At 40.2% G+C, this 12,906-nt stretch overlaps 1 protein-coding gene across 7 annotated transcripts in view; it reads left to right on the top strand.

Moving 5' to 3' along the window:
- LOC147017089 (leucine-rich repeat and immunoglobulin-like domain-containing nogo receptor-interacting protein 1-B) overlaps nt 1-4,055 on the top strand; it is a 259,391-nt gene extending 255,336 nt beyond the window's left edge. For all 7 annotated transcript variants that reach the window (XM_085846454.1, XM_085846458.1, XM_085846456.1 and 4 more), the window contains one exon: nt 1,692-4,055. In XM_085846454.1, the coding sequence (XP_085702580.1) occupies nt 1,692-3,559 (1,868 nt within the window). In that variant the 3' untranslated portion in view covers nt 3,560-4,055. The remainder of the gene's footprint in view (nt 1-1,691) is intronic.
- Nucleotides 4,056-12,906: the final 8,851 nt, after the last annotated feature.

The raw sequence follows: 12,906 nt of genomic DNA, 5'->3' as shown, positions 1-12,906 counted from the left end.
TTGATGCACCCTCTTTTAGACCACCTTATTGACCAAGTTAAATTAGTTCATCATGTCTGTTGTTTGTGTCCTTTATGACATCCCTAAAAACATTAGGTTTTCTGTTTGGAATGCTTTTCTATTTTATTTGACTGCCTGACAGACTGAAGCAATTGCTTTACTGCACTGTGTATATGTAAAGCAACCTGCCATATTCAGAGTTAAAGTACAACTAAACTGCTGGATCGTGTTCCGATCGTATTCCGATTTGTGCTCTAATGTTCAAAATATAAAATTCAATTGAAATGAAGTAGTTCCTCGATCATCAGCTGATGTCTTTCAGATAGACAGACAGACAGACAGAGTGAACCAATTGCTTAACCCCACTTTGTGCTATGTGCACAGGGTAAAATGATGTTGTGAGCTTCTTTCTGTTATTAACTTTCTTGCTAAGATCAAACTCGATGACATGTGTAACTGAATCAGTGACAAAAGGCTGAGTGGGCAAAAAGGATGGTTAAAATTATTTGTAAGAAATTGGTTGTTCCAGGGAATTGTAAGAAGATGTTCATTTCTGCTGAAGTTGGATCACCAGTTTGTGTGGCACAAGCTTGTCTCAAAAGATGAGCGAGAGAGGTGAAGCTCAGGCAACCAACAGTTTTGCCGAGGCTCTCATTGCAGGTTGCACCTCTTGAGCATCTTGGTTTTGTGTGGCGCATATGATGTTTCCATAACTAGGAAATCTCGTGCTGTACCTTCTGCTCTGTCTTCATTGTTTGGCATCTCCATCTCAACCCAGCACATTCCAACTGACCTCTCCATGTTCCTGCTTGGATTTTATAGCAAAATATCCATCCTAAAATCACCTCTGTAAGTGTCAGCCAATCAGAAGTTCCAACTCAGCCACACTGGTGTGGCTTCCTTGTGCTTGGTATCCAAAACCCTCCAGGGCGTTACTTAATCTTTTCCATATTGTTTTGTTGTATACAAACTCATGGAAGAGTAAGGTGACCTCATGTAAAAAGGCAACACACTGAGAATGAAGCAGTGAGGTCACAGTTGGACACAATAAGCAATGAATTGAACAAACAGAAAAAGAGGACAGATATGATGAGAGGAAACATCTTGTGGCTCTGACATGATTGGAATGTCTGGAGTAGGGAATAGATGCCACAGCATCTACTGTTAATGAGCTGTAATGGGTCTGAATTGATTTCTCTGTTAAAAAAAAAAAAATGTTGATTCAGCTGGCAGGAAAACAAGGAATAGCATTTCGCTCATTTGAAACCAAATTAGCTGCTAGTAAATGTTTGACAAGTTCCAGATGAAGGACAACAAGGATGAAATAAAATAAAAAAAATAAGACGATCTCATCCAGAAAACACATGAACCAAATAAATAAAATAAAATCTAGATTTCTGAATTTGATACACAAAATCAATAAACCTGATCCACTCAAAGTATACAATCCCCTAGCAAATAACAGAATTGTGAATTGCTGTGACTTTCTACATGTGATGGCTTTCTGAAAGCTGTATGGCTACTAAATTCCTGATACAGGAAATGGTGGAATGCTGGAATGGTTTGGCGAAATATACATTTCATCAACATATGGGTGCTCAAAAACAGGGACAACTTATGATGATTGTTTTTTTTTTTTTGTGAAGTATTGGAATATAATTTGTAATACGCTTGTGATCCTGCTGTTTCAGGTGAAGGTGAGATGCTTGCACAGCAGAAAAACATGCTGCTCAAGAACCTGGGCTGCTCTCAGGTGCTTCTTGCATTTGTTGCCATCGTATTGCCTTCCCTCGAGAGCCACACAATGGGCTGCCCAGCTCGCTGTGAATGCAATGCCCAGCAGCGCTCAGTGGTGTGCCACAGACGCAGGATGCAGAATGTGCCAGAAGGAATTCCAACAGAGACCAAGATCCTTGACTTAAGCAAGAACCTCTTGGGTTCCATTAGACAAGCGAGGTTTGCTTCGTTTTCAGAGCTGGAATTTCTCGAGCTCAATGAGAACCTTATCTCTAACATTGAGCCTGGAGCGTTCAGCAAACTACCTTTTCTGCAGTCACTCAGCTTACGCAGTAACCGCCTCAAGCTCATACAATTGGGAGTCTTTAGTAGTCTCAGCAACCTCACAAGTCTAGACATCAGTGAAAATAAAATTGTTATCTTACTTGACTATATGTTTGAGGATTTGAAACGACTTGAGCGATTGGAAGTTGGGGACAATGACCTGGTATACATTTCACGCCATGCCTTTTCTGGCTTGCACAGTTTACGTGAACTCACACTTGAGCACTGCAACCTGACTGCTGTGCCCACCGAAGCTTTCCACAGCCTTCATAACCTGGTCACATTACGTCTCCGGCACCTGAACATTGCCAGCGTACCACCGCTAGCTTTCCGCCACCTGCCTAAACTTCGAGAGCTAGAACTCTCTCATTGGACATCACTTGAGGGCCTCTTACCAAGAAGTTTCCAGAGCCTGAATCTAACTTCCCTTTCTTTGACACACACAAATCTGACTGCAGTACCACATGATGCTCTCCGACCATTGATTAACCTTCGGGTACTCAACCTCTCTTCAAACCCAATTACAATAATTGAGTCAAGGACATTCTCTTTGCTATCTCACCTACAGGAGATCCACCTGAGTGGGGCCCTTCTGTGCAACATTGAGGCACATGCTTTCCACGGCTTGAAAAAACTGAAGGTTATAAATTTTGCAAGGAACCAACTGCAAACCCTGGAGCAAAACGCATTTGAGGTGCCAGGAAGCATTCAGGTTCTCCGTCTTGATGGTAACCCATTAGCCTGTGATTGTCGCCTTCTCTGGATCTTGCAACACCATCAAAAGATGAGCTTTGAAGAGAAACCACCCATTTGCTCCACACCAGCACATACCCGTGGAATGAGTTTCCGAGACCTCTCTGACAAATTGCTGCACAACCATTTCATGTGCCAGAAGCCTCACATTACTGTAAAGAAACAACGGCATCAGGTTGCCATTGAAGGGCAATTAGTATTTCTCCAATGCCATGCTGATGGAGATCCTGCACCATCCATCTCCTGGATCTCACCATGGAAGCAACGCATCACCTACAAATCAACTGGACGGATGACGTTGCTACAGGATGGTACATTGCAGATACGTTACGCACAAATTGTCGACAGTGGGAGCTATGTTTGCATAGCTAGCAATGCAGGAGGAAATGACACCCATCGAAGCATCCTCACTGTTAAGCGGTTTCCATCGCAATCTCTTACCTTCAATAATGGGACTCTCATGTACATGGCAAATGATTACAATGGAACAGACCCGAAAAGCATTGATGGACTTATGAGTGGTGAATATGATATCATGACTGTATTAGTGGCAATTGCCATTGGCTGCTTCACTTTCTTGGGTGTGGTTCTCGTATGTCTGCTCATCTTGTTCTTGTGGAGCAGGAGTCGTGGGAAAAAAAAGCCGAACATTCATGTGGAGTTTGTACCACAGAATTTGGAAACTACAACTACTGGAGACACGCAAAGGCCAGTTACAAGACAGATTAGCATGAGAATGATTTAGAATATGAGACCTGACCTGAAATATGTGACTTATTTTTGGGAGGAAACACCATTCAGGGAAAGGAAAACAAAATATTTATTGAACTGAAAGAACTTTTTAACTGTTGATACAGAAACTTATGATGTAGATACTTTTTAGTAATGTCCATAAAGTGTCCATTTCAATACTTCAGGACAGAACTTTGGATACATAAGTAACACTGTATAAATTTTACAGAAGATTGCGTTGTGTCGAAACATCAGAAGAAAACGAGCAAAGAAAAAAAAACGTATTTTGTGTCATTATCGAAATGGTGTCAATAACATGTGCAAATAGTATATGCAATCCTCAACAATTTTAGACATTCAAAGTCCCACCCATTCCCCTCTCTTATTTCCCTTTACCTGCCTTGGGTCATGTTTCCAAAAAAAAAAAATACATTCGTCAAATGCCTTTGTAATCATTCCTTCAAATAAATCTTTGCAGAATTTAACTTATTCAAATCATTTAAACGTCTTTCTGACTTTGCACCACAAGTACTCAAACCAATTTTATTGATAAATAAAAAAACATGGTCATAGAAAAACATTGAGATGAAATGTTACATAAGTGTAACATTGTGCGGAATGAATTATCTTTCATGGCTAGCTTCATTTCATGCAACATAATACATCACATCCCTGCCAGGTCAAAGAAAAGATTTTTGGTGTTGGAGGGCATGAGCACTGGAGCTGTCCAACAATACGTTTCAGCATTGTTGGTTAAGCATAATGGTTTTGAAATATTTTGACTTGTTGAGTAATGTGTAAATCTTTCTTACAAACAGCTTGTGATGAATCAAAAAACGTGGCACAAGTTGACCACAATATTAATTTTGGTTACTACTTGAGAAAAAAAACAAGATGATCGCAAATGTAATGTCGCTTAGCATCCAGAGCTAACAGAATACAGTACAAACAAGAATGGCACTTGTTTGAGCGAATACGTCAACCAGGCTGAACAGTTTACATTTTATGTCCAACTTATAGGCCAGATCTGCATGCAGACCTGAAATAAAATCTAATTGGTTTGTTATTGTCACCTAAACAACTCATCCACCTAGTTTTGTCATAACTCATCCACAACTTTTTGAAATATCACGGTCCATATCGTTTTTGGCCCGTCTCTCAATGGTGAAGAAAAACTTTAAAAAAAAAAAAATTAAAAATTCTCATATCCATATCCCCATCTTCACCAAAATTGAATCAATTTATTCTTGTCACACACCCAACTTGTCCACCAATTTTCGTCCGAATCCGTCTGCAACATTTTGAGATATCCTGCTCACAGACAAACAAACGGACAGACAGACAGGAATGAAAACATAACCTCCAATCACTTTCAGTGGCGTAGGTCACTGCAACATTAATAAACACGCCACGTGACACAGTGTTCAAGTATATTTCAATTGAAATGAAATAATGATTTTAATATTTGTTTAAAAAAATATTCCAGTCGTTTAGCACTATTGAAGCAGTCTTATACACCACCTTATTTAGCATGTCCAAGTACTGCTAAACTGGAGGCTCTTGGAAATGAGAAGAAAGCGATCTACAACATTCAAGTATATAATTCAATTTCAATAAAATAATGATGGTAAAGGACATAGAAAAATTTAATTCCGGAAGTTTACCACCGTTGACGCAGTGGCTGTGGCACCAGTCTATCTAATACGTTGCATTCGTTCTTCGTGCCTGTTGTATGTGTCCTTTATGACGTCTTTAAAAACAGTAAGTTTCCTATTTGGAATGGCTTTCAATTTTGTTTGACTGCCAGGCCAGCAGACCGAGTAAAAAAATTATCTTACTCCTCTCTGCGCATGTGCGGTCGGGGCGAATTCAGATCCAAAGTACTGCTAAACTACAGATTTGTCTTTGGATTCATATTCCGATTCATGTTCAAAATATAACATTCAATTTAAATAATTTTTCCCCAATTATAAATTAACGTTTGCGGGCAGATGGACCGAGAGGTGGTGGACAGACATGAACCAATTGCTTAACCCCGCTTTTTGCTTCGCTTGCATGGGGAAACTATGAGAAAAATAACACAAGCAGTTCCATTTGGGATGTTAAACACAAATGTGTCCTGGTCTGGATATTTAATATAAATGGGCCTTGGTCGTGAGATCTCATGTCATCAATTCCTGATCTGGAGATTCAATATAATCGGGTCCTGGTCTGGAGATTTGTTTGATATAAACTGGTTCAATTAATTAGGAAATTATTCTCCTAGCCAGTTGGGAAGGTCTCCAAAAACTAAAGACTGCTGATCGAAGCGAGAAAGCTGAAAGGATTGAAGAATGAAATAAATAAAATAATGAAAACCAACGTGGTTTTTAAATCCTGGTGTCACATTATTAAACATCAACGTTTATGAAAAAGTGTTAACAGCTATGAAGAGGAATAAATGTTCAAACATGCTGTTTAATAGTCCAATGCTATGTTTTAACCTCTTGAGGTGGAACATACATAATGGGCTGTAAAGTAAAAATCAATTCCTGTACACGATAATCCTATTAAAGTTGCATTCGTTGTCACTACACGAAAATAATTAATGTCAAACACTAAAGGCCTCAATGGTTTCCATTCCCAGATACTGCATCTTGATAAAGCAGATGTTTTTTTTTTTGCTGAGTATATCTTGAAACTACAACACACAAGTGTATTTATCCCTGATTATCAAAATTCATGCATTCCCTGAAAATTGATTTCATCATACTTTTTGATGGAAATTCAAATTCGTTCAGAGTTTAAAAGAAATACCTCTTTCTTTAAAAGGTTTCGTAAAGGTCGTTCACTATCCTCTCTATTTTCTTATGGTCATGACCGCTTCCTCTGGAAGTTTTTCACCAAATGTTTTTGGAGGGGCTGAGATGTTGAGGTTTGACTCTTGGGTGAGTTTCCAAGACCTGCACACAGAACAGAAGATTTTCAAAGAAAATCCAACTTCATGCTATTATCAGCAGGGCTTCTCACTCTCTTGCCTCAATTTCGCTCCAAAATGACACCTCTCTACTGCAGATGTTTTGTTGCACAGCTATTTGGAGCTCGATAAATGCATGGAAGGTTGTTTCACGAAGAAAGCCACAGCAGGCAAATTGTGCATTCACTGGAGCGCATCATTACAGTGAAGGTAATACCCTTTCAACCACACTGCAGGTGTCCTTAAAAGAGCCAGTGAAGCAAAGAAGCTGTGATAAGAACCACCTCAAACTACCTCGTACTCCAATGTTTAAGCCAGAAATCATTACCACTTGGTCCTCAAAATGCAAGCCAAAAACTTTTAAGGTGTATTCTTTGGACTCTAGGAAGGCCTCGCTCCAACTTCTGATACACAACCAAGGACATTACAACACAGGTTATCAACTTGTAACATTTGTGTTTGGCGGAGGTCAGGGTGGTGTGAAGAGTAGCTGAAAGATTTCACGTTCTGTGCTATTTCTGCGGTCCCCTTAACGACCATAAAAACTAATCAAAAACTTGGTGACTATAAATCAACAATACAGTAGTTGGTTATCAACCCCAACGTGGGGTCGACGAGGTCAAGCTTTTGCCCGAGGATGTCACAAACTGGCCAGCCAGACCTGAAAAAAGTTACACTTCCATATCTCCCAAACCGCTCAATGGAAAAAATTGAAACGTGGCTCATTGTCAAGTCTGCCAAATGGGGAGTAAGATATTTTGATGATGATGTCATCGGTGCCTTCATTATGACGTCAAAATTCGACAAATACAACGCTTGATCTGATCAGTATGAAAAATAAAATTTCCTCAGCAACTGTCAGTCCGATGGACACAAATTTTCAGAATATGAGCGGCTCCACCTGTAGAATTTTTTTACTCTTAATTATAACGGTAAAGGTCACGTGGTATAGGTGCTATCTTGGAAAAATCGAAAAAAGTTGTACCTCTATATCTCCGAAACCACTCAATGGAAAAAATTGAAACATGGCTTATTGTCAAGTACTCCCATTGGGCAATAAGAAGTGTTTATGATGATGTCATCGGTACCTTAATTATGATGTCATAATTCGACAAGTACAACACTTTATTTGATCAGTATGAATTATATTTCCCTGCAATTCTTAGTCCGACTGACACAAAATTTTCACTATAGGAGTGCCTCCTCCTATATAATATGTTAAAGATGATATAACATCATAGGTCACGTGGTACACGTGCCATCTTGGAAAAGCTTCGTACCTCTATATCTCTGAAACCACTCCATGGAAAAAATTGAGAGCTCGCTCATCGTGAACTACTCGCCATGGGGAATAAACTTTATTAATGATGATGTCATCGGTGCCTTCATTATGATGTGATAATTCGACAAGTACACCACTTATCCGATCATTATGAAAAAAAAATTCTCAGCAACTGTTGGTCTGATGGACACAATATTTTCACCATAGGAGCGCCTCTTCTTGTGGAATATTTTAATGATAAATCAAGATGTCATTGGTCATGTGGTGCAGGCGCCATGTTGGAAAAACCGAAAAACGTTGCACCTCTATATCTCCAAAACCACTGACTGTGCAGGGTAAGTATTCCATGAATATCATCTAGTTCTGGGATTTATTTACATTTGTTTGTGCAACAGAAGGTATCTGCACAAAGTGTTGGCTTTGAACAGGTGTTCTTTGACCTCATCGTGATGTCATCTCAGGGTCTTTTTACCCTGCGCTCATGAAACGAAAAGCAGGGTTAGGCATTTGGTTGCGTACCTGTGGCATACGTGCGTTTGTGTGGCATACCTGCGTGAGTACGTGTCTCCAATTTTAAAATTCCTTTTCTCGGCAACCTTTGGTCTGATCGACAATAAATTTTACCAGAGTGCCTCGGCCTGGAGGATTTTTTTAATTCTAATTATGACGTCATCTATCACCTGGTACGGACGCCATCTTGGAAAAAAGTAACACCTCTGTATCTCCCAAACCACTCACTGGAAAAAAAATGAAACGTGGCTCATTGTCAAGTACTCCCAATCCCGAATAAGATATTGTGATGTTGATATCATTGGTGCCTTCATTATGACGTCATGATTCAACAAGTACAACGCTTGATCTGATCAGTATGAAAAAAAAATTTCCTCTGCAAATGTTAGTCCGATGGACAATTAATTTTCAGAATATGAGCAGCTCCTCCTGTATAATTTTTTTTTATGATAATTATGACATCATAGATCACGTGGTACAGGTGCTATCTTGGAAGAATAAAAAAAAAGTTGCAACTCCCTATCTCTGAAACCCTCCATGGAAAAAATTGAAACATGGCTTATTGTCAAGTACTCCCCTTGGGGAATAAGATGTGTTCATGATGTCATCGGTACCTTAACTATGACGTCATAATTCGACAAGAACAACACTTGATTTGATCAGTATCAATTTTATTTCTCTGCAATTCTTGGTCCGACTGACACTAAATTTTCACTATAGGAGCACATCCTCCTGAAAAATATGTTAATGATGATATAACATCATAGGTCACGTGGTAAAGGGGCCATCTTGGAAAAACTTCACACGTCTATTTCTCTGAAACCACTCCATGGAAAAATTTGAGATCTGGCTCATCGTCAATTACTCCCCATTGGGAATAAGATATGTTAATGATGATATCATCAGTGCCTTTGTATGACGTTATAATTCGACAAGTACAACACTTGTCCGATCATTATGAATTATTTTCTCAGCAAGTGTTAGTCTGATGGACACGAAATTTCCACCATATAAACGCCTCTTCCTATTGAATATTTTAATGATATTCATGATGTCATAGTTCATGTGGTACAGGTGCCATCTTAGAAGAACCGAAAAACATTGCACCTCAATATCTCCAACACCGTTGACTGCGCAGGGTAAGTATGCGATGAATACAATGTAGTCTATTAAAGTTTGGAGTTGTGTACCTTTTGCACAGCTGGTAAGAATCAAGAAACCCCAAAATAATTATAAATCGAATCATACTTGTTCTGAACTGAAAAAAAAGAACTGAAAAAAAGAAATCACAATGAAACATTTTGTGTGTTTGTGGAATTACAATAAATGGTGAAGATGAACAAATGTAAGGTTAGGCTATTCATGTGTTCTTTCAATAATTTGATTTTACAAGTCAGTGGCCTCTCACAATGGCCTTTTGTTGCCACACTCCCTTTGCTGATGGCATTTATAAAATTGATCTGAAAATATGAAATGCTAATTAGCCAATTTATGAATATCATAAAATTTTATATTACAATGTGCTGCCTTATGTCATCACAGTTTTCATAATGGTTGTTTCCCTGTTAATTATCATTCCTCATTTTAATGTCAAATCATTACTTTTCATACTTGTCTCATTTAAATTTACCATGCATTAATTATTATTCTTCCTTTACAAAGTCGAGGATGGTGGAGGAGCGAGAACATAAAATGGATCAGGATGTAAAAGAACAAATGGAACAGCAGAAAGGGAAGGGGGGAGGCACACCAACAGCGGGATTGTGGAACAAAATAGAGGGATAATTGGAGAAAGAACCGATGTGGAGAAGAATGAAGGGAAGACAAGGGATAAATAAGATGGATTAAACCGCAAATTCGAAAGAAGAAAAAAACTGCAAACTTGGAAACAGATGGATTTGGGATGGGGGGTGGTCTGAGATGGTGGTGAACAGCTATAAGGATGAGATTGAAAAGAGTGAGGAAGTTGGTTCCACAGGCAGGGAAATAATGAACAAATGAGTTCAGAGTTCAGTTCAGCATAAGGAGTGAGTCTGGATTTTGGGAGTTCCACCTAAAGGAGGTTACTGACAGATCACAATGTGCCATGCAGAGGCATTGGCGGGGGGGGGGGGGGACATAACACAGAAAGGGCAAAGGGTTCAAGACCAGAAAGAAGGTGGTAGAAAACAGAGAGACCACTGACCTGCCTGTGATGTGAAGGTGAAAGCCTTAGAGACTCAGCTTGATCATGGGAGATTCCAATTCAATGTTGAAAATGATGGTTTCCATGCCATCAAACTGAGCAAGGTGTGAGGCAAGGGCTCCAGCACAGAGTGGAACGCAGTATGACATCAACATGCAGATGAAGATCATGTCGGTAGATTAGGCTCTGGGGTGAAAAGAAAAGACTGCATGATCGAGGATTCCCAGTCAGCAACTGGCTTTGAAAGCCATCTTACAAGTGTGATTTGCCCAATGGAGATCATGGCTGTTTGCAAGGCCAAAGGTTTGATTGCCTGAACTTCTTCAAAAGCATTTTAAAGAAATTATATGGGAAAGTTCCTGAGACAGTCCTTTCAGAGAAACAGTCTGAGAGAGTGAGACTTGTCAGGATTGAAAAGCATGTTCCAAGTGTTTGACCAGCTTGGATTTTTTTCAAGGTCTGAAGAGAAGGAAGAGGCTTCAGTCTGCTTGTCTGAAGGATGAGGGATGCCATGGCAGAGGGTGTAGTCATCACAAAATAGATATGAAGTATTATCCAGAGTCAAAGATATCATTGATGAAGATCAGGAATAGGACTGGACCCAGAATCCTGTCTTGGAGCAGTCCAGCCTTGACAAGAAAGGAATATGAAAGGATTCCATTGAGAGATGTATCCTGGTGTGTGTTTGTTTTATCACCCACGATTTGAGGGAAGAACCAATCATCTCTCTGCTAATCAATTATGCCCAGCCGTGACCAGGATTTCTGTAATCAATGCCCTCCTCTTCCAGCCAAACAAAGCTGCATGAAGCAACAAAGAAAAACTAACCAAGGTAATCCCTATGCTATTTCAAACCCGACCTGAGTTCCTCTCCAGCTGCAGACATTCACAAGTCACACATACCTGAGAATCCCAATGATACATGTCCCCATCACCTGCCGGACTGGTTTCATCACTTACTTGTGAGTCTTCATCGACAGCGTAGAGCCGTAGATAGAAACGCACACCACTGAGGCAACTAAACATATTCTACATACAACGCCGCAATAGCAGTCATCATATAAAATTGTAAGGCCCAATCACATCTCTCACCTCGTCTGGCACAGAGAAAGGGACAGAACAAGCATGTACACATAGCAAGTGCATGAGCAGAGCAAGCGCGAGGGCAGAGCGAGCATGCGGGCCGAGCCACGTCCATTCCGAGGAAATGAGGGCTCCCAATATCCTCGATCATCTATACGCACCTGCAGCCATGCCTCCTCTGGGGCCACATCCCACCCACTCAAGCCCCTGCCAGCCCTGGCTGCCAATCTGGCCTATCCTGCGTGTGCCCACCAGAGGGACGTGAGTGCACATGTCTATGGGAGCCTGGCTTACAGGCACGTTCCCTCCACCAGTCACAAAGCGAGCCTCAATGCTCATCGGGAGCCAATAGTCGGCCATAATGTAGAAGCCTGGCTGCAGGAAGCACTGATGGAGCTGCTATTTCCCATGAGCCCCCCATTTCACATGGTAACGGGATCCAGCCCTGGCCAACTTCTTTCAAAACAAGGGGAAACACCAGAGAGAATATCCTTATCCTCTCTAGCACTATTTTGGCGAAAGCCCGTCACCCCAAAGCAGGCTGAATATCAGACAACTTGACTCCAGACAGATTAATACAAGGAATGAAACCACAACCAACACGAACACCATGCTAAATCGTTTTCTGAATATCATTTATCATCCCCCTCCAATAAACTTCACAATATATAACAAACATTGTTACTCATGACTTCCCAACCTTAACTGTAGTGAATTTTCTGAATGCTCAAGAAAAGTTAGCTGTGTCCAAAACCAGGAAATCCTGGATATGGAATGATGGGTTTGACTTTGATATAGTTTTTATGTTTAAAACCTTCGTTTTAAGTGGGATAAAGTTAGATTTTTTTCCCCTCATACTCATTAACTGATCAACTCTTTTCTGTTGAAAAACATTGGTGTGGAGGCAATGTTCTGTGTAAAATATCCAAGGGATTACTATCATCTGCAATTTATAAAAGATATGCCTGTGACACTGACGTTCCATTCGATACAAGTTGTAGATGTTTTGCTCCAACCTTGCTTATTGTTAAAAGGGTTCTGGTTTGATTTTTTTTAAATTTCTAATCCCTGAAGGAGTCTGCCTTTTTACAACATATGATTTATAATAAAAGAGTCTAAAGTCAAATGTCTCTCCATCCTTGTCTATCTATATCCCTGTCTGTTTATGTAAAAAAATATTTGCGTGTGTGTGTGTGTGTGTGTGTGTGTGTGTGTGTGTGTGTGTGTGTGTGTATGTGTACGTGCTGCCTCCACCGGTCATCATTTCCACTCGTGAGTCTCTAAGACTGAACGGAGCCTTCCCCAATACTGAAGCATCCATCTTCACCACAGCAAGGAACCAAA

The sequence above is a fragment of the Eptatretus burgeri genome, chromosome 11 (genome assembly GCF_056783735.1).
Source record: "Eptatretus burgeri isolate ZD-2024b chromosome 11, Ebu_testis_v1, whole genome shotgun sequence".
NCBI lineage: Eukaryota > Metazoa > Chordata > Myxini > Myxiniformes > Myxinidae > Eptatretus > Eptatretus burgeri.
The sequence above is the reverse complement of the archived record's forward strand: the minus strand, read 5'-3'. Positions and strand labels throughout refer to the sequence as shown.